The sequence below is a fragment of the Camelina sativa genome, chromosome 7, assembly GCF_030686135.1.
Source record: "Camelina sativa cultivar CO46 ecotype springtype chromosome 7, ASM3068613v1".
Lineage (NCBI taxonomy): Eukaryota > Viridiplantae > Streptophyta > Magnoliopsida > Brassicales > Brassicaceae > Camelina > Camelina sativa.
Window position 1 is genome coordinate 4918764 of NC_141886.1, and position 19944 is coordinate 4938707.

Genomic DNA, 19944 nt, shown 5'->3' on the forward strand with positions numbered 1-19944 from the left:
AAATTGACAATGTGAGCTGAAGAGTAGATTACAATATAATAAATGGTACATCCAAATCAATTAGTAGTGGATTTGACCAAACACTCGAGTAAAGGCTCTTCTCTTTAAGGTCGGGAAGTCATTTTCAGTACTTGTGCATCTTTTTTTCAAAATTTTATAGACTTCTACGAAATTTCGTGGTTATCCAAACCTCTATTATAAAGATGTCATGCGCCATACAGATTTATTTATTTTTCCATGCATCTCGACTTTTTAATTGTAAAACCAAACCAAGAAATTGCAACGAAATCGGGAAACAGTAAGACATAAGATATCAAACATATCAAATAAATTACAATTATATTATTTTACTCTAAAGTCCTAATGGTGTTTTCATGTTTTCAGTCGAAATTTTGTAATAATTGTTTCTGCGAAATGTTTTTTTTTTCTTTTCATTTTTCTCTTAATAAAATGTTCTTTCTCTCTTTGGTGGATTCAATGTAGGTTTGACTGTTATGAAAGATTACTTGACGTGATGGTTTTTGTGGGTGTTCACAATCTAATTTTGACGGATACTTGATAACGAAAAGTAATCCTTAAGAAGATTACTGGTTATAAATAACGACAATATAGTAACTTACAAACTTTAGTTTTTGGATTTAATACTACAATTAACTTTTAACTATACAGATTTTCTATGTTGATATTAAATGTTTACACTTGATCAAGTTTTCTATAACACTAAATCAAATACTTCCTCTGTTTCATAATAAGTGTCATTTTAACACTTTGCACACAAATTAAGAAAACATATTAAAATATCTTTTATACCCTTAAAATTGACATTGACTTTTGATATTCTTCAATGAATATGAGGTTAAAGTTGGGAATTTATACTTAATATTACATTGAAAATCTAAAATGACACTTATTTTGAAACAAAAAAATCAGGCTAGAATGACATTTTTTGTGAAACGGAGGAGTATTATGTTATCTACTCCCTCTGTTTCATATTAAGTGTCATTTTAGGATTTTTCACACAGATTAAGAAAATCATTAAATTTTCTATTTTATCCCTTATTAATATATTATTTATTTTTTCTATTGGTCAATACATTAAATTGGTAAGAATAAAATTGGAAAATTTACCAAACATCTACATTGTAAATATAAAATGACACTTATTTTGTAACAAAATTTTCAGCCTAAAATGACACTTAATATGAAGGGAGTATTTATTAACAATTACTGTAGTTGTTTCAAATAAAATTTAGTTATGTATACCCTAATGTGGATAATCAGCTTTATTATGAGTATATAACAACTCTATTAAAATAAAATGTATTTTAACTCGTATGTGGTAATGAAGCGGTAGTTTTCTTGGAACATAGCATCAATGTGCTCTATGCGAATATATATCCCATCAAAACAAATTTCACCATATGATTAGACCAGCCGGAACAGAAGCAATGACGGAATTAATGACCTTACTGAATATACGATGGATAAGCTATTTCGACCGATTTGTCCATCCTTAGTATTAGTCGTCGGATCATGAACATTAAAAATAATTTGTTTTCTCGAGGCAAACATGACACATATTCAATCATTTAATCAATCTAATAGCAAAACGAAAAAGGTCAAAAAAAAATGGAAAGAAATAAGGAGGTGGTGGAGTTTCACGGCACGAAGGAGGTCAAATAACGAACAACAACAACAACACAACTGCTAATTACTTCCGTACTAACTTCATGATCAGTCCACTTTTTGCTGATATGTGTGTGCAGGGTCCAATAGACAGACAATAGTCAACATCTTTCGTCTCCGATCCGCGTATTTTTTTCTGCGCAAAAAGTATTATTTGCAGACAAAATAAACAGCCATGTAATATGTATACAGTAAACAACTAAAAAAAAAAAAAAACTCATGGGTCCAGTGGCGGATCTAGAAATTTTTTTTGCATGTAGCATAAAATATCTATAATTATAAATAATAAAATTATATAAAATAAACATTTATTAAATATAAACTTTTACCTCTAATGTATTCAAAATATGAAATTTAAAAGGATCATCAAATTTTTACGAAATATTATTTACATTAATTTTAAAATATATTGTCATTAACCACACAGCTCAATAATAGACTTATGCAACCCCGATACAATGAATGACAAACGATGTGGTTCTCCACTCGATTATTTGAATGTCTTTTTAATGATAATTTACAAACTTAATGAAGTATTTATTATATACAATTATTTTAATTGAATAATATTTTACATTCAAATAATAATAATAATAACAATCTACATATTAAACATATTTAGAAAATTTTAGTTCCACAATTTCTCAGTTACAAATCACAATAAACATGTAATTTATATGTAAAAGTTATTATTTGAATTCACAAATCTAAATATAGTAAACAAATTTTAACTCTAAAATATGAAATGAATTACAAAATAGATAATATATGTTTACTAAGTTACTAATTGTACCAACATTTTTAAAATTCAAATGTAATCTTTACTATTAAAATGATGCTTTAAAATTTGTCAAGAGTTAATTAATAAAAGTAGAAGTTAATGTACTCAATCATAACAAAAATTTTAAAAACAAGTTGGAAAGACACATGAGGTAAACCAAAAAAAAAAAACAATTAAACAAAAAGGAAAAGTAAGGTATCGAACTTGGGGCATGAAGATTAGCATGGGGCACACTTCAGCCAAATGAGCTAAGAAACTATAATAGGCATATTCAACTAGAAAATATTTTAACTTAGTATGGGGCACGTGCCCCACCCTATATCAACATAGATCTGCCCCTGCACGGGTCTATAACGATCCCATAAAACTGTAAAATTTCAATCCATCATGTTACATTGTTACGTGTGTATCCTTGCTTATACTTTCCAAAAGAAAATAATGATATACTAGTTGTAATTATAACTTGTAAAGGACTTAAGTATGTGGTCTGGTCTGCTATAATAAGGAAGAAGCTAGCGGATATATATATGGTCTCTGTTATCCATAGTAGATAACTATAACTTGTAATACAGTAGTATTAAAAAAAGTTTTAAAAAATAACGACGTTAATATGTCCTTAAACAAGTATTTATTGCCAATAGCTAAGCATATTTGACTTTAAAAATTCCAATAGATCCTCAATTAATTGGCGTGTCAGGATGCATTTTTTAAAAGATTTTATTCTTTCTTTTGACTTTAGTTCTTGTTTAGATAAACAGCTTATTGCTCTCCGGCAGTTTGACTTCAAAATTCTAATGTTTTTGTTACCTATGTGGCAAAGAAATGAAAGCTCACTCGTCTTATAAGACTCACGTTGACTCTAATACGTCGAAATATATTCACATATATAGAGCTTGGTTTTTGGTTAAACCAATATACGTTCATCTTAAAACCGATCAAAATTATTTAACATGAGAAATTATAGTTCACGTTTACATGAATTAGGTTATACATGTATATATATACTATATACCAATGCAAGAACTTTTTGTTTGATTCACAATATTATTGTTCAGTAAAGGTGGCAAACAAAGCTTGAAAAGAAAAAAAATATATGTATAATATATTTTGTGTATAGTGTATACAAACCTGAATATGTAATAAATAAAAAATCTTTGAATAATTAATTATGTAATGATACGGCCACATATATGCTTGGATATATGCGCGTATACTTTGGATACATACATACTATATAATATATTATTTGACAATTTTTGACTACGTACTCACATCACATGCGAGGAGACGAGTGTCAAAATATATGTACAAGGGTTTCTAGCTTGTTGGGTCAACACATTAGAGGTATGATACGTTGGAGTTTAGGAGTTATATATTAATACACACGTATGTTTGTGTTATTATCATATATATTTTTCTTAGATAAATACACACGCACATCCCCTGACTTTTTGATCTAAGTTAAAAAATCAAATCTCTTCTAAACATAAGTTTAACGTTTACTCGTGTAATTTAAGTTTACTAATATACACATGAAAACATTTTGTTCCTTAATTAGCTTCAGCAGCATGCAAAATGACGAAGAATACATGTATAGATAGGAAAGCTTCGGCGTTAATAGTTTACATCAGCAATTGGCTCTATTTCTTTTTTCAACCATACATCACTTATGCGTACATTAATATTGGTCAACTCGGAACTTGAATTGTAATAATAATATTCTCAAGTATACGAGGACGTTAAGTTTGTGTAGACGAGAATTTTATAATTATATTTTTGCAGTCCACACATGATATGGTAACGCGTACAAAAGACTGAAGTGAGGAGAATCAGAAATTGAAAAGAGTAATTAATTATTGGTATAAGAATTTAATACTATAAAACCGGCCACATAAGTTATTCTGAACACTCTCACAAAACGATCGCAATTCGAGTATTTTAATTTAAATTTCTAATTTCTTAGTCAATACACGCCAAGACATGTGAAAGTCTTTCTCCCATGTTCACTATAAATACATCACAAATTTCATTTCTCTTAAAAGTTCAACAAACCTCTCTAGTTCGCTCTCTCTCCTTTCTTTTGCTTACGCCATCTTGCAATCGATATGGCCTTGATCCAAAACCCTAATATAAAACATGTTTCATTTCTAAAAAGCAGAAATCCACAACAAACACTCTTTCTTCCTCACACTCTCTCACTCCCTAATTCTAAAAACAACTCCAAAAGACTTGTAATTTTTAATTCTTCTTCTTCTTCTCTGTTATCACCAGTGATTCAATCTTCTCCGGTTGCTTCTCCTTCCTCTCCTCTTCGTCCTCCAGTTTATCGTGCACCGCAGTCCCCGTGTTCCGGTGGGACAGTGACTGTACCGTTATCTCGGGTTTGGAGAGAGATACAAGGATGTAACAACTGGAAAGATCTCATCGAACCTTTAAACCCTCTTCTCCAACAAGAGATCACTCGCTATGGCAACTTAGTTTCCACTTGTTACAAAGCCTTCGATCTAAACCCTAATTCCAAACGTTACTTGAACTGCAAGTATGGCAAACAAACCCTACTTAAAGAAACCGAAATCGACCAACCTGAGGACTACCAAGTCACCAAATACATCTACGCCACACCGGACATCAACATCAGTCCCATCCAGAACGAGACGAATAGAAGAGCGCGTTGGGTAGGCTATGTTGCAGTTTCATCGGATGACTCGGTGAAACGTTTAGGGAGAAGAGACATTGTAGTGACGTCGTGGAACTGTAACTAACCCGGAATGGTTGGCAAATTTCATGAGCTCTTTAACTCCGGCTAGGTTCCATCCTCATAACCCGCGTCTCGACGTAAAGGTGGAATCCGGATTCTTGAATTTATACACATCCGATGAGAGTGAGAGCAAATTTGGACTTGAGAGCTGCAGACAACAGCTTCTGTCTGAAATCTCGAGATTGATAAATGAGTACAAAGGAGAAGAGATGAGTATCACACTCGCGGGACATAGCATGGGAAGCTCATTGGCTCAACTTCTTGCTTATGACATTGCGGAACTAGGTCTAAACCGGAGGATCGGCGAGGGAGATATTCCTTTGACCGTGTTCTCTTTCGCAGGTCCTAGGGTTGGTAACTTGGAGTTCAAAAAACGTTGCGAGGAGCTAGGAGTTAAGGTTTTGAGGATCACTAACGTCAATGATCCGGTCACTAAACTTCCTGGTGTTTTCCTCAATGAGAATTTTAGGACTTTAGGTGGCTTTTATGAGCTTCCATGGAGCTGCTCATGTTATGCTCATGTTGGGGTGGAACTCACGCTAGATTTTTTCGATGTTCAAAACATTTCTTGCGTTCACGATCTCCAAACTTATATCGATCTTCTAAACCAACGGAAAATAAGCTCGAGATCAGCCGATTCCAAGGAAGATGAGGACGGTGACAATTTTGCCTTAGAATTTTTGAAGAGAAATGGCGAGAAGATGATGCTCTTGAAGGAACAACCAATGATGCATTGGACAAATGCCGTGGATCTACTTAATTCTGTATCTAACCATATGTTATACTGTAATATTTTTTAGGACTAGCTAGAATGAGATCCAATCTGGAATTTAGGTTTTTTAATTTTTTGAACATGTACAAATAGTGATAAGTGTATCTTTAACATACGTACAACGTCTATATCAGTGAAGGTTTTTCATTTGTTATGTTTGCTTATGTATATGACTTAATTGTACGTAGTGTTTCTACATGATATTTGATATATAAATCAATCATATATCTTTTCCAAAGTCGCAAACGCGTAATGCCTCTGTCTTTCATATCTGCGTTTACATTTTTCCAATGATTAAAATATTTTATAATTTTGGATAAAAAGATATGTGTAAGCTAGTAGTTTTTCACTTTTCATTTTTTGATAAAGTGTAAGCTATAGTAAACTTTAAACTAAACTAACAAGGCAAATTTTTAAAAAATGTATTAGCTTTAAATTGTTTTTTTTTGGTTGAATGTGTGAACAATGCATGCGTTGAATTATCTGTAATTTAGTTTACTTTATCGTCCTTTAGAGTTGATTGTATGTTTCATGCAAATTAGAATTGACTAATTAGTGCATTACTAAACATTCTCCCTAGTTGGATTCTTAAGTCGTCATTTATTTCACATTATCGTCCTTTTTACTTACTCTTCTATGTTTCATGCAAAATGGAATAATTGACTAAACATGCTTTGTAGTTGGAATTTTAATTATCACCGAATATATAGTATAATTAAGATGACTAGCTGTGGTCTCCTCTTGTTCTTCCCTAATTCACATCCCCGTAGCTAGGTCAAACTTTGACTAACATTAGAGAATGTTATGCCCATTAGTTTCATATATATGTGAGAACATAGAATATTTATTATTTTTATATATAGTGTTTGTATGATACATCAGTTGAAAATTCCGACAACAAGTAATTGTCTTTTTAGTGAATTATATGATTCAAAGGAATAATTTCGAAGAAAGTAGAAATTAAATGCCTAGACTACTTGCGATGTATCTTTTTTGATATACATCATCATATCATCGTCATATATATCATAAGAAATGATGTAACATTAGATTGTAGCACTACAACGACATATATACCACCGTCACTGATCACAAACCGCGCGCCATGATGAAAGTATAATAGAATATGCGATTCCTCCGTATATAACTAAACTCTTTGTAAAGGTCTTCTTAGTGTTTATAAATATATATTGGTCACCTATGTTTTAAAAATAAGATTAAGTTAAAATTTGGTAATCGTAGTTTAAAGTTAGTTTTAGATTGAAAAAGGACAAACGTGGGTCCAAAAGATGATGAAACCATATATATATCCCTATAGTTAGTTTGAAAATTTGATCGAAAAGTGAATGTCCCCTAAAGCATATGGAAATATAAAACATATGGACCCAAGGTTTCCTCTTTGTTTTGTATGAACGTAATAAGATATGTACGAATGTAAAGCTCTCTTAAGAGTACTTTAAGACCATATACAAACTTTATATTAAATAAATCGTTTGTTTGATATTATATTTTACTTACATTACAAACTAAAATTAAAATATGTTTGGAAGCCTACAACAAAAACATAATAATTAAAATGTGTTAATATAGTCGTGGACTTTTCTTGCGAAAACCATCCCATATTTGCGGAGTTAGCATTTATCTTAGAACATTTCTAACCCACTCTATTTTGGAGTAAAAAATAAAAATATCTAAATTGTAGTATAAAATAAAAATAGAAATTCCGAAATATAAAGAAAAAAATAGAAATTTATATTTTTGAGATAAAAATAGAGATGGTTAGAGAATTTGACTCCAAACTTCATTATGAAGATGATAATGGAAATGGGTTGGAGATGGTTTTAGAAACCACCATATTCGATTGGTTTCGTTTGGTCAAAGACATTTCAGGAGATGGGCTTGAGATCTCGATCAGTTTATACATTATTGATGATCAAGTCACCCTTCTTCAAAATCATATCCACAATCAGCAACATATGTGCATAATTCAATCGGGCAGGCAAGTCTCGATGGCAAACCGCACTCTTTTAAGGTCTCAGTTACTTTAAACGTTACCATGGATGATGGGCTTTTGGCTACACTACATATTTGGGCCATTCTCTCTTACAAAATCAATTACTAATCCTTTTTTTTTTTGTTATAAGACGACGACAAGAACTTTATTAATTGCACCGAATTTGCGGCACATAATTCAAAAATATTAATTTTAAAACAAAAAATTATGAAACCACTTCATGCGCAGTATGTCTTTCTCTCTTCCTTTCATAATTTGCCAGCTCCATCTCTCTCTCTCTCTCTCTCTATGCAACCTGATTTCTCTCTCTAGAAATCATCATCAAGAACTAGCTAAGGATGTCGTCGGATGATGATGAAGGAGGAGAGGAGTATCTATTCAAGATTGTGATAATCGGAGACTCTGCCGTCGGGAAATCGAACCTTCTCTCTCGGTACGCTCGTAACGAGTTCAACGCTCATTCCAAAGCCACCATCGGCGTTGAGTTCCAGACGCAAAACATGGATATCGATGGCAAAGATGTCAAAGCTCAGATTTGGGATACTGCTGGTCAGGAACGCTTCCGTGCCGTCACTTCCGCTTATTACCGAGGAGCCGTTGGAGCCCTCGTCGTTTACGATATTAGTCGTCGCTCTACTTTTGAGAGCGTTGCCCGTTGGCTCGATGAACTCAAGAGTAAGACATTGATTTCTCTCCAAGTTGTTTTGTTTTAAACAGATGATTTGGTTAGATTGTGCATTGCTGATTGATTAAGATTCATATCATTGTATATATGGACTAATTAGATCCCCAATGGTTCTTCTTATATTTGGTTACTTAGACCAAAGGTGAAAATCAATATAGTAAAGATCGTTTATGCTCACTCACATGAATCTTTTTAATAGAACTAAGACCTTGCTTTTTTGCTTATTCATATGAATCTGTTCGAGTTTGACTTTTGAATTTAGTTTTGGTAAAAATTTCTTGTTTTGACAGTACATTCGGATACAACGGTGGCTAGGATGCTGGTAGGAAACAAATGCGACCTAGAAAGCATAAGAGCCGTGAGCGTGGAAGAAGGCAGAGCTTTAGCGGAGAAAAAAGGACTATTCTTCATGGAAACATCAGCTCTCGATTCGACCAACGTTAAAACAGCTTTCGAAATGGTCATCCGCGACATCTACACCAACGTTAGCAGGAAACAGCTCAGTTCCAACACTTACAAAACCGAACTAAGCATGAAGAACCGAGTCAGTCTCGTTAAAGACGATAGTAAAAGCTCCACACAAGGCTTCGGTTTCTCTTGCTGCTCTTCCTCGTAACCTGAGACGACTTCTCATTCTAAATTATTTTTCCCTTTGATTCATTTTTGAGTTTTGTCCTCTACAAAAGTTTCACAAGATTTTTCTTTTGATTCAAAATTGTAATGTTTCTTTTATGTGTGGATCCGTATAGTAAAAACACTTAAACACGATAATTAATTATTGTCTAATTATAGAATTAGTTTCTCAATAATCTCAACCACTGTCGATGAAACTTAGGCAAAAAAAAAACAAAAAAAAAGAAACGTTTAAGTGGCTCGAATGGTCAATTGAGTCACAACCACCAACCACTTCACACAAATCACAATCACAATGATATGGGCAAGGATCAGACCGCTAATATCCTCACCACTAGCCTTCACTATCACCACAACCAAACACTCCTCCTCACCAGCCAATCTCCGATTACTCCCTCGCCGCCGCTCTTTCTCCGCCGTAACCGCCATGTCTTCTTCTTCAACGCCACAGAGTCGGATCATAGAACACATCGTTCTTTTTAAAGCTAAAGACGACGCTGACTCCAACAAAATCACTTCCATGATCAACAACCTCAACGCTCTCGCCTCTCTCGACGAAGTGCTTTACATCTCCGCCGCTCCTCTCCACCGTCTTGGATCCTCCTCCGCCTTCGCTTTCACTCACGTCCTCCATAGCCGTTACGGATCTAAGGAAGATCTCAGCACCTACGCTGCGCATCCTGATCACGTTCGTGTTGTTAAGGAATCTGTGTTACCGATCTGCGATGACCTCATGGCTGTTGATTGGATCGCGGATCGAGTCCCCGGAACCCTAGCACCGCCTCCTGGTTCGGTTGGTAAACTGACTTTACTCAAATTGAAAGAGGATGTATCAGACGAGGCGAAATCGGAGATTACGGGAGTGATTATGGGGCTTGGTGAAAAGTTTTCAGGGATTGATCAGATCACTGTGGGTGAAAACTTTTCTCCGGCGAGAGCTAAAGGTTTCTCCATTGCTTCGATTGCGTATTTTAAGGATTTGAGTGAAATGGAAGGTGTGGATGGTCAGAAAGAGTTGGTGAACTTGGAAAAGGATAAGGTTCGTGATTATGTGGATTCCACCATTGTTGTTGAGTTCCTTGTTTCTTCACAGACTTGTTCTAGTCTGTAAGAAAGGTTTTTATAGATTTCAATCCTTTGAAATAAGCACTTTTGGGACTTTTATTTGTTTCACATTGTTGTCTCTGCAATTTGAGAATAAAAAGCTTGTTTGATTAGAAGATCTGAGTGTGAACTTTTTAAAGCAAGCCTTCTTGAGCAATCTCTGGTTAAGCTATCGTATTAGGCTACACAATCTTTTTAGTTGCAAATGTCGATTACAAGCAAGAGCTTCATCAGGATTTGTTATTGCTTAGTGGTTTTTGACTGGTAGAGTGTGTTCTTTACGTCTGGCTGGTTTGTCTCAAAAAATGCCTGCAACGTTGTCTTATCTTTGATCTTCCAATGAAGTTTTCGAGCTGCAATGAAAGTGCTGTAGTTCTCTCTGTAACACAAATAAAAATATAATGATTTCAAAACATGAAAGAACAAGGTCCGTGTAAGAGAAAGGTGGATAAGGATAGAGAGTTAGTTTGGCTTTCTGATCTAGAAAACATCTACAGAGACGTCAAATGCCTGAGAAAACATAATGGGGATGAGAAAAACTTATATCAGTCGGCAAGTGGGAATGATTCTAGGAAGTGAGTATAGTAGAGTGCCGCATGAGAGAAGTCTTAAATGAATATTTTGTTGCTCGGTAATGTAAAATATAGCAAGAAAAGACTCGCCGTTTCAGTTTTTCTTGTAATCATCTCATTCGTCGTACTTTAAATCAGAAACAATACGAAGAATCTTACTAAGAAGCTCTATGTTAATACGTCCAAAGGCTCTGAGCCCTCAAATCTACCAGAGTAGAAAAAGGCTGTGGGAATTTACCAAATTTTATTTGATTGATTATCTTATTTCAAATATATTTTTTTATTACAATGGTAATAATATTTTTATGCATATTAAAGAAAGTGACTAGCAAAATGATGGATAATAATTATCACTTTATGAAAGAATGGTCATACAACCTGATGACAGACCTTGCTGATCTCTCTGTGAGATCACAAAAATTCAATATAGCTTTTCCTAAAAAAATCTAACACATCCCAAAAGGCAACACAATACATAAAGAGTACATGGCGAAAAAAAAAAGATAAAGATAAAGAGTACACAAAATCCGCCCACCCTCCCAAATACTCTTTTTCTTCATGAATACAACCAATCCAAAAGAAAGACACAACATCGCACTCATGGGAGGAGAAGAAGTTTCTACACACCTTTCTTTAAACCACAAGAGAATCCATCCTCATCAACCGCAACCACACGGTTTAACAAGGTTCTAGAGATGATGATGCCTGCTAAAATTCACAAAATCTGCTTCTTCTTTTGTATAACCTTGAAACAAGCCACTATTGCAAATAATGATGTACGACAATCTCTCACCAAAATGACACCACCTGTGTATCAGACACTGACTTTGAACCACAGCTTAAACATCACTGAGCAGCAACAGGAGTAGAAGCAGCTTGTGCTAACTTCTTTTGCTTCTCCTTCTCAATCTCCACTCTTCTCACCTCCGCATGCTGTGCTACTCCGTTCGCAATCGCCTGGTAAGTGAAGTCCAGAGACTGGTTAAGGTTCTGAAATCTCTGCGCATCTGATGCCTGCATAACTGTACAATGGATAAACGTGATTGTTAAGCAATATGTACGCCAGAGAAAATGAAGCTCCATAAAGTATTGGGTGGTCAAGACTGGTGAGGATTTTATATAGTGGTACCTCTGATTGCATCGACAAAGAATACAAAGGCATCAACGTCATCGATGGGTGACTGAAATTCGTCGTCATCACTAAAGTCATCATCAGAATCGTCGTCGTCATCATCATCATCATAGCGGAAGACCTTTGCCTATGAAACAGATAAAAGAATTGGAAAACAGTCAATTCTAGCAAACAAAAGCATATGCTGTACTGAAGCAAGTCGATACAAACACTTGACAAACCTGTGCAGCTAACTTCTGCAGCTTCACGCTTTGTGCTTCATCTCCATCCTCTGCATCATCCATCCCCATCTCCCCATCAGACCCATCATCATCATCATCTTCGTCATCATCACTCTCGAGACCATTCATTTCATCCTCATAATCCACTTCTGTCTCCTTTTCTGCTTCTGCGAGGAGGATTCGAAAGGGAATAAATGTAAACATTACCATGCCAAGTGACGAGAAAATGGATCATGAGCAGGACATACCAGCTAGCTGATTCTTATATGCAACTAGAAGATCAAGTGTTGCTCTGAAAACACGCTGCAGTGCTTCATCGGGTAATTGACCACCCGGGAGAGCAAGTAATGAAGTCAAACCCAAACAGCAAACTTTTTTAGCATGTTCCCTGGTACGAATAATAGAATGTCCAGCCATTACAATTATGAGCTAACATGAGCATGATATGTCAAAACAAGGATCAACAGTACCTTTTGAAGTTTGCTGGCAGGCCACTTTTTCTCTTTTGCTGCAACATCTGGAACCAAAGATCAAAGACTTTGGAAATAAGTCCTGTGTTATGCAATACACCAAGCGTCAAACCTGGATTGTAGTAAAGCATATTTGCCACCTGCGAATATAAATCAAGATTGTCAACTCATCATTGTATCATCACACAACAACAGAATCTACGAGCAACTTGATTCATATAGTGACATTGAAATAAATATACTACTGGTATGTAGAAATCGACCATAATTCTTACCACTTGTATAAGAAGAGATTTTAAATATGAAGTCTCAGCTCGTTGTAACCGATCAATAGTGAGTCGCAGATATGGTTCAATCCACTGATCCACCTGCCCTTTGCAATGCTGGAAAACAACTTCAATAAGCTTTGGAGCAGACTCAATATCACTGTCTTCTATGTTTCTGTCGGTCATAAGCTGTAGAAGTGGAAACGTGAGACATATATTAGCTATGAAAGGTAACAAATGCGCTAATGTTATGCAGACAGACGAGAACTGCGCTTGTGCAGAGAAAGAGATGCTTATATATGTTTTGGCAGCAAGAAATGTACAATATGTTATTTCTCCTGTTTACACAATAAACAAGAGGCCAACAACTTTATACAACGATAGGCACGGAAAATGAACTCAGAAATTCTGGTGAACGATAAAGGAAGATTCTATGCTTCATGATATGTGCGAGAATCGCAACAGTTCATTATAACAATGAACAAACACATACATATAATTGGAGCCACTAGTACTATCAGAAGGTATACTCACAGTTGAAAGGACATTATATAGATTTTGCTGATAGTCGGGCTCCTTGCAAGTGAGAAAATGAGCCGTTCCCCTTGATATAAAGTTGTCTATCGGAACCAAAATATCTGAATTTTCAAAGAGTAACTTAAGTGAGTGTAACGAAAAAAATGAATGACATGGTACATGGAAGTGCTACAGTCATAGAGTCAACTGTAAAAATTAGAATGTAAAAAATTTGGGGGCTGTAGAAAAGAAAGCAGATGTGAGAGAAACTATACTTGGAAAGAAATCAATTGCCCAATCAACCAATGCTTCCATCATTAAAGGCCAGAGACTCCATATATCCAAGGAAATGGTAGGTGAATAAAAGGTCATGTATGATGCAATCTCCAAAACTTCTTCAAAAACCTCTGTTATAGCAAGTAGGATGAGAACATAAATACTTCAGTGTCAATTATTATATAGCTGGAAAAGAAAATGAATAATTTTGAGATCATGATGCTACGAAACAACAAAACGCTGACAAAAAAAATAATGGATATGTAATTCCCAACAAAAAAAAACCTACTAATAGAATGAACCCAAATGGCTAACACATCAGTCGAAAAGTACATCATCTGGACACAACTATAACTTAATTATGTTCAGACTCCACAAACTATAGCCCAAGCTAAATGAGAAAATCAAGATGTATTTCTAGACATCAGTATACCTTGGCCATCAGTGGTCAACATTTTCTGCATTATTGGAAGTATAGTTGGTTCTATCTCAACAAACAGCTGCGGAAGACTGCTAACAGATTCAAGGATTGTACTTATGGCACGCAAACAACCAACTGCAGCTAAAGCTCCCATGTCATCGTCATCATTGGCTTCTGACGTGTTTAGACATCTCCAAAATGCAGCCGCCTGAATGAAAGGAAAGGAAGATTTACATATACATAGCCAAGTTTTCTTACCAGATTTTCTAGACATCAACAAAACTAGACTCATAGAGAACAGAATTTCTTACCAGATTTTGACATAATCCAAAAGCAAAAGGAGCCATCTCTTCGCCAAACTTATCTACAATGGTCTCCAAAGTAAAGACAAGGTCCTCATTCTCTACCTCATTCATGAGTTTGAAGAATTCTGATGGAAGCAGGATCACAAAAATTTGAATCATTAGTTTACTCAACAATACTGACCATCAAGTCTTCATATAGAAGGGTAACCTACCATCAAGTAACTGAGGAAGGATTGGACGAATCTCATTTAAATCTGCATTTGACCAGAAAAATTTAAATTAGCCACCACACAATCAAGAAGCCAACATGCACAGATAAACAAGTGAAAACACATTCATACAACATAGAAATGGGTAGGAGAAAATCACATACCCTTACACGCCTCAACAAATGAACGTAATGCAAAAACTGAATCAATACGAACAGGGAGGTCAGGATCGCGCAGTCCAGAAACAACACTGTGCAATGCTTTACGAAAGTTGTTCTGATCTGAGAAATTGATATGTGCATATTGTCCAGCTACCCATGCGGCCTACATTAAAAAAAAAAACCCGTCAAACAGATCAAAGGGGATCTCAAAGAGTATGACATATAATACTGGGCAACAACAGGAAATCTACACTATACTATAGATAGCATTGCAGCAGTAGACTAAACAATGATGCGTAGAATTCTCGGATAAATTGAAGTACAACAGACGTCGTGGAAAGGCAAAACAAAATCATCATTATGGTAAGCTGGTAAAAATGGATTATTGAGATATCCACAACACAGTTTAAAGCCAAATATACCTTTGCTCTAAGATGTCCAACAGGACTACTGAACTCGGGAAAAATATGTTGCACCAACATACGCTCTAGTTCAGATTTGTAGGGATCAATTTGCTTCAATTTGTCACAAAGAGCTCCAACAGCAAGCATCGCACCATCTTTTTGGCGATACGGCTTACGTTCAGCAGGAGCTTCGTCATAACTTCACACAGTGTACAAACAAGTTGTCAATAAAACACAACTGATAGACCAAGTGCCACGCAGAAGAGCTCAAATGTAATACCTCCTGAAGATCCCAACGACAAACTGAACAAATTTCGGAAGGTTCGCTTTCCCACGCTTTCGAACCAACTCATTTACAAAATCCATGGACGCTGTTCGCGGACTGTACAAGTCTTCAATGATATCTGGATAAGCCCATTAAAAATGATGTATTTAATAACATTTTTGATGATGAGTTTAGAATTAAGACTTTTTAAGAAATTGAGTATTATGTAGCACTTACTGTAACCTTTCCTCACATATTCATGTGGGTCTTCCTCCCAAAGCTTTTGATCATTATCATTAAAGCACATTAGCGGGAAAACAATCTCAAAAAGCAGAACATCCAGCCGAGGCAGCAGCATTTTGTACATGCTTTTCTTCGAAATGCTGCAGATACAATGAAATAGTTTCAACAAATAAAAAAAAATTCTTTGAAGAGAAATACCACATATGCCAAATCTGTAAATATCCCAAGTTCAGAAAGTTATCTTTCATGCCTAAGATATATTAGCTTGTCACTAAAAATCGCATCATGAAATTCAAACCATTCAGAAAGTATATGCAGCGAGTTAATCAGTCATGTAAGAGAACAAAGCTCCCAAGATTAGAAGACATTCGAAACTCATCAAGAATTCACTCTTTGAAGAAGAGCATGAAAACCCAAATAGTGAATCCTACCTGGCTAAGGTTTTCATTATATCCTCAAACATTACTAAGACATAAACTAAGGAACTAAAAACCACAATTTTCCCCAGTGGGGCATATTCTTACATGTCTACACAGCAGTAGTTTATGCTACAGGGGAGATGGAAAAAAAAAATATCTAAACACATGATCAATGCAATAGAGTAAAATTACAAAAGCATATAAACCTCTAAAAGTGTTGTAGTTAATTTCAAGAACTTATAATTCAGAGACCAAAAAATTATATAATGTCAGGCAAATGAGGATATTATAAGTTCGCCAAGTGGGGATACTGAATGTGTGCCTGTACGTAAGTGAAACTAATGTCGACAAGGGATTGTAACACAAACCTGTTGCTTAAGTACTGCAGGAGAAGATTGGTAACTCTGTCAGGAAGATAGCCTCCAATGCGAATTGTATTCAAGAAATTTAGGTGCCCTTCCAAAATTCTGCCTGCATAATTCTTCTGAAACGATTGGGCGAAAGGTTTGTTGTCTGGATTATGTAGACTTGGATCTCCAAACCTATCAATGAGTGTTCACAAAAAAATCAATAAACCTTCCAAGCGTACTTTCTTGTTTTTAAAAAATAACATCAGATACATACCGACTATAGAGCCTGTTCAATATGTGCACTGTCCACTTCTTGACCTTCCACCAGCCCCAAGATTTTCTAAGTTCTGGATCCAAAGGTTGGCCTTCAACTGGAACAGGACGCTCCGAAACACTCAAGAACAGAACCATCCAGGCATTAAATACGTTTAGATCAAATAATTGCCTTGGTAGCTCCAACTGCCCACAGAGAACAGTAAGAAATTATCATCTGGTGATTCTTTTTGAATTTTAACATAGTTAAGATCACGAAAACCATAAATTATCATGAAGAAAAAAAAGAACAGGGAGGTGTTCAGGGATACGCTCCCCAACACATAAGCCAGTCTTTTATTTATATATTGAAGTCTTTCTAAACCAAAGAATAGAACAAAGATGGCAATTGCCAATATGATAAGATATTAAACAACACCACTAATAATCTCAAATATAAGAAAATGGAGACAGAGGGATCACAGGTGAAGTTGGAACCACCTACCTCAGAGTCCTAGTCCCAAGCTTTTCACTTTAATACAACAAATAATACACAACAGTTCGACTGGTTTGAATTATGTACTAAGGATATGCATATTAGGTTAAGAAAAATAAAAGGTGAAATTCTGCAGAGGCACATGTAACTGATCTCTCTAGCAACTTACATATATGGATGACCAAAATATTTTGCATATCAACTTCATAAGTTCTGCTATCTCCAGAGAGGGGTTTGGTATCTGGATAAGCCCATTAAAAATAGTCAAGAGTTGAGGAAATGTCTCCTCCACGATGCGGGAAACAGGTGTCCTCTCCTCATCTGACTTGAACCTAGAAAACAAAATCATGAAACATCATCAACGCGAAGGACTACTTATATGTAAACAATGAGATTGTCATCCAGAATAGCTGCTTCTTTACATGTAAAGAGCAACCTGCATTTCTAGCTGGAAGTCGTAAAAAAAATTGACAGGACATCATGAATTGACAGAGCCATGAACACCATTGTATTCTAATAACACGTTTTAAACACTCTCATAGCTTCTGCCTAACACTTCTTTCCCTTCTCTCATTTTTTTTCAACTTTGGAGTGGTTACCAACTAAATTTATTAGTCACACTACTATTGCCACCGCAGACAATCATGAAGATGTCTCAATAAAGTATGTCAATAATTTAAATAACAAACCTTATAAATCATATAGACCGGCATAGGAAAATGAAATGGAAAGTGATGAACTTACTCATATTTTCTAGAGAGTATCCGCAACACAAACAAAGCCCCATAAATTTGTTGATTTTGCAAGTTGAACTTCACCCAATCCAGAAGACGTGGCCATTGTTCTGGGTAGTCAGCATAAATGATTGTCTTGAGGCTCTCTCCAAGTTGTGATCTGGATACGAACATAAGGGAAAGAAAAAAATTATGGTTGTTGTTGACGCTTATAGAAGATACTGTCGGGACCAAGGTAAAGAAAAAAGGCAAACTTCAGAAAAAATCATCCTCTATCTGCCGTTTTTTAATATCTAGCAACTAAGGATAATGCAGAGGCACATTCAAAGATGCATATATAAAAGTGAGGACTAGAATCTATCAGACAAGATGATTAGCAATTTGAAGGCATGATTAGCCGTACATGTTACACATATTTCATAAAATCGCTAAAAAATCAGACCACGTCAGAGTTCAAAAGCTATCAGGGAAATTTACCTGAGTAAGGTTGGAACTTGGGTGACATAGACGAGGATATTGTCTCTCACCAATTCTTTGTCACTTTGCAATATCTTCTGTTGCTCTCCTGAGCCATCAAATGAGCAAAATTAATCCAAAATTTTCCAAAAGTTAAAGCCGGGGACAAGATAATCACAAGTGCAAATTATTACCAGAATCCTCAGGTGACCAGTTCTTAGCAATGAAATTTTTGAACTGAATACTAGCAATTTGACGCACTGCCATGTCACAATTTCCATCCACGGCTATCTGCAACAACCTCACCAAATGCTGAGGCGTGTTCTGCAACTGCAACACAGAGAATAACGAGAACACACAGGCATCATCAGAACTGCAGAACTTAATCCATCAGAAATCGTAAACCCCAACTACAACAAAACCTGGATTAAAGCAAATCAAAGATTTGTCAAAAAGAATGAGATCCTTTGAAATACCTAAACATGAACTCACAGCTCAAAACTTCAAGATTAAAAAAATAACAAAACAATCTCATGCATCTCAGGGACGAATCAAACTCGCGAAGAATATAAAATAAAAAAAACAAAAAACAGCCCGAAGAGAATTCAAGTGAAAACTGAGAAACCTGATTGAGCTGCTGCTCAGAAGCTTTGCGTTCATCAGGAACAGGACTGAGAGCGGCGGCCTGAAGGATCAAAGCGAGGCTAGGCAGATCCATCCTCCGTGGAGTTTGAAAACCAGGACACTAGACAACAGAGTGATGACGACGATCAGAGGCAGTGGCGGATTTGATTGTAAAAATGTCCAAAGTTCGAAAGCTCTGGATAGAGATGAATATGAGTAAGGAAGGGAGGAGATTCTCAGAAGAGCATGATAGGGTTTTAGAGCGACAAGAATGGCGGAGAAGAAGGGAGAAGAAGATTTTTGAGAGTTGGGCGAGTGTGGAGAGGAGAGGGACAAAAGAAATATAGCTGGACGATATATGAGTATTTAAATCCCTAGGGTTGTTTAACTAACCAACCAATTTCGATTTTTGGTCCTATTTTTTCCGGTTTAAGTCGTACCGGGTCTTCTCTTACTTGAGTGACGTGTTTACTACTTATAGGAAGAAAGATGAAAGAATAAAGGATAAAAAGTTTTCAGGTGAGTTTGCCAGAATAAAAAACATAAAAATTTGTAAATGTATATATGTGTCTGAAAATGTTATTTTTATTTAATCCTTTACTGTATTTATCTGATGAATTTAGTTAAATACCAACAAAAGACAAGTGTTCTTTCTTTTCCTTTAATGATATTTATATTATACTATTTGTTCCAGTCCTAAATGTCCTATGTCCAGATAA

General features: G+C 35.4%; 4 protein-coding genes across 6 annotated transcripts; 3 read left to right on the forward strand and 1 right to left on the reverse strand.

The window, feature by feature from the left end:
* Positions 1 to 4503: 4503 nt before the first annotated feature.
* Positions 4504 to 6025, forward strand: LOC104700298 (phospholipase A1-Ialpha2, chloroplastic). Its single transcript, XM_010415795.3, is given in 2 exon segments — positions 4504 to 5210; positions 5212 to 6025. Coding segments are annotated over 2 exon segments (1452 nt in total). The 5' UTR covers positions 4504 to 4572.
* Positions 6026 to 8238: 2213 nt separating this feature from the next.
* On the forward strand, positions 8239 to 10549 carry LOC104700299 (ras-related protein RABA5d-like). Its single transcript, XM_010415796.3, has 2 exons — positions 8239 to 8686; positions 8987 to 10549. The coding sequence occupies exons 1-2, from the start codon at positions 8350 to 8352 to the stop codon at positions 9310 to 9312; spliced, it is 663 nt and encodes a 220-aa protein (XP_010414098.2). The 5' UTR covers positions 8239 to 8349; the 3' UTR covers positions 9313 to 10549.
* Positions 9625 to 10549, forward strand: LOC104700300 (stress-response A/B barrel domain-containing protein UP3). The gene has a single exon (XM_010415798.3). The coding sequence runs from the start codon at positions 9625 to 9627 to the stop codon at positions 10438 to 10440; it is 816 nt and encodes a 271-aa protein (XP_010414100.1). The 3' UTR covers positions 10441 to 10549.
* Positions 10550 to 11339: 790 nt separating this feature from the next.
* Positions 11340 to 19585, reverse strand: LOC104700301 (importin beta-like SAD2). Of its 3 annotated transcripts, none has more exons than XR_015561295.1 (23): positions 19227 to 19585; positions 18796 to 18931; positions 18623 to 18710; positions 18156 to 18305; positions 17581 to 17743; positions 16938 to 17122; positions 16682 to 16855; positions 15889 to 16034; positions 15667 to 15790; positions 15405 to 15585; positions 14986 to 15145; positions 14825 to 14866; positions 14619 to 14737; positions 14320 to 14515; positions 13886 to 14017; positions 13629 to 13732; positions 13104 to 13283; positions 12829 to 12968; positions 12607 to 12746; positions 12359 to 12525; positions 12135 to 12264; positions 11799 to 12027; positions 11340 to 11710 (listed from the first exon to the last, which is right to left on the reverse strand). XR_015561295.1 is itself a non-coding variant. In XM_010415800.3 (22 exons), exons 1-22 carry the CDS (start codon positions 19317 to 19319, stop codon positions 11852 to 11854), a joined length of 3126 nt encoding a protein of 1041 aa, XP_010414102.2. In that variant the 5' UTR covers positions 19320 to 19585; the 3' UTR covers positions 11340 to 11851. The 3 variants fall into 3 exon arrangements, 1 of the variants encoding a protein (XP_010414102.2); XR_015561296.1 differs by having other exon boundaries at positions 11340 to 11713; positions 19227 to 19583; XM_010415800.3 differs by having other exon boundaries at positions 11340 to 12027.
* Between the last annotated feature and the right edge of the window lie 359 nt (positions 19586 to 19944).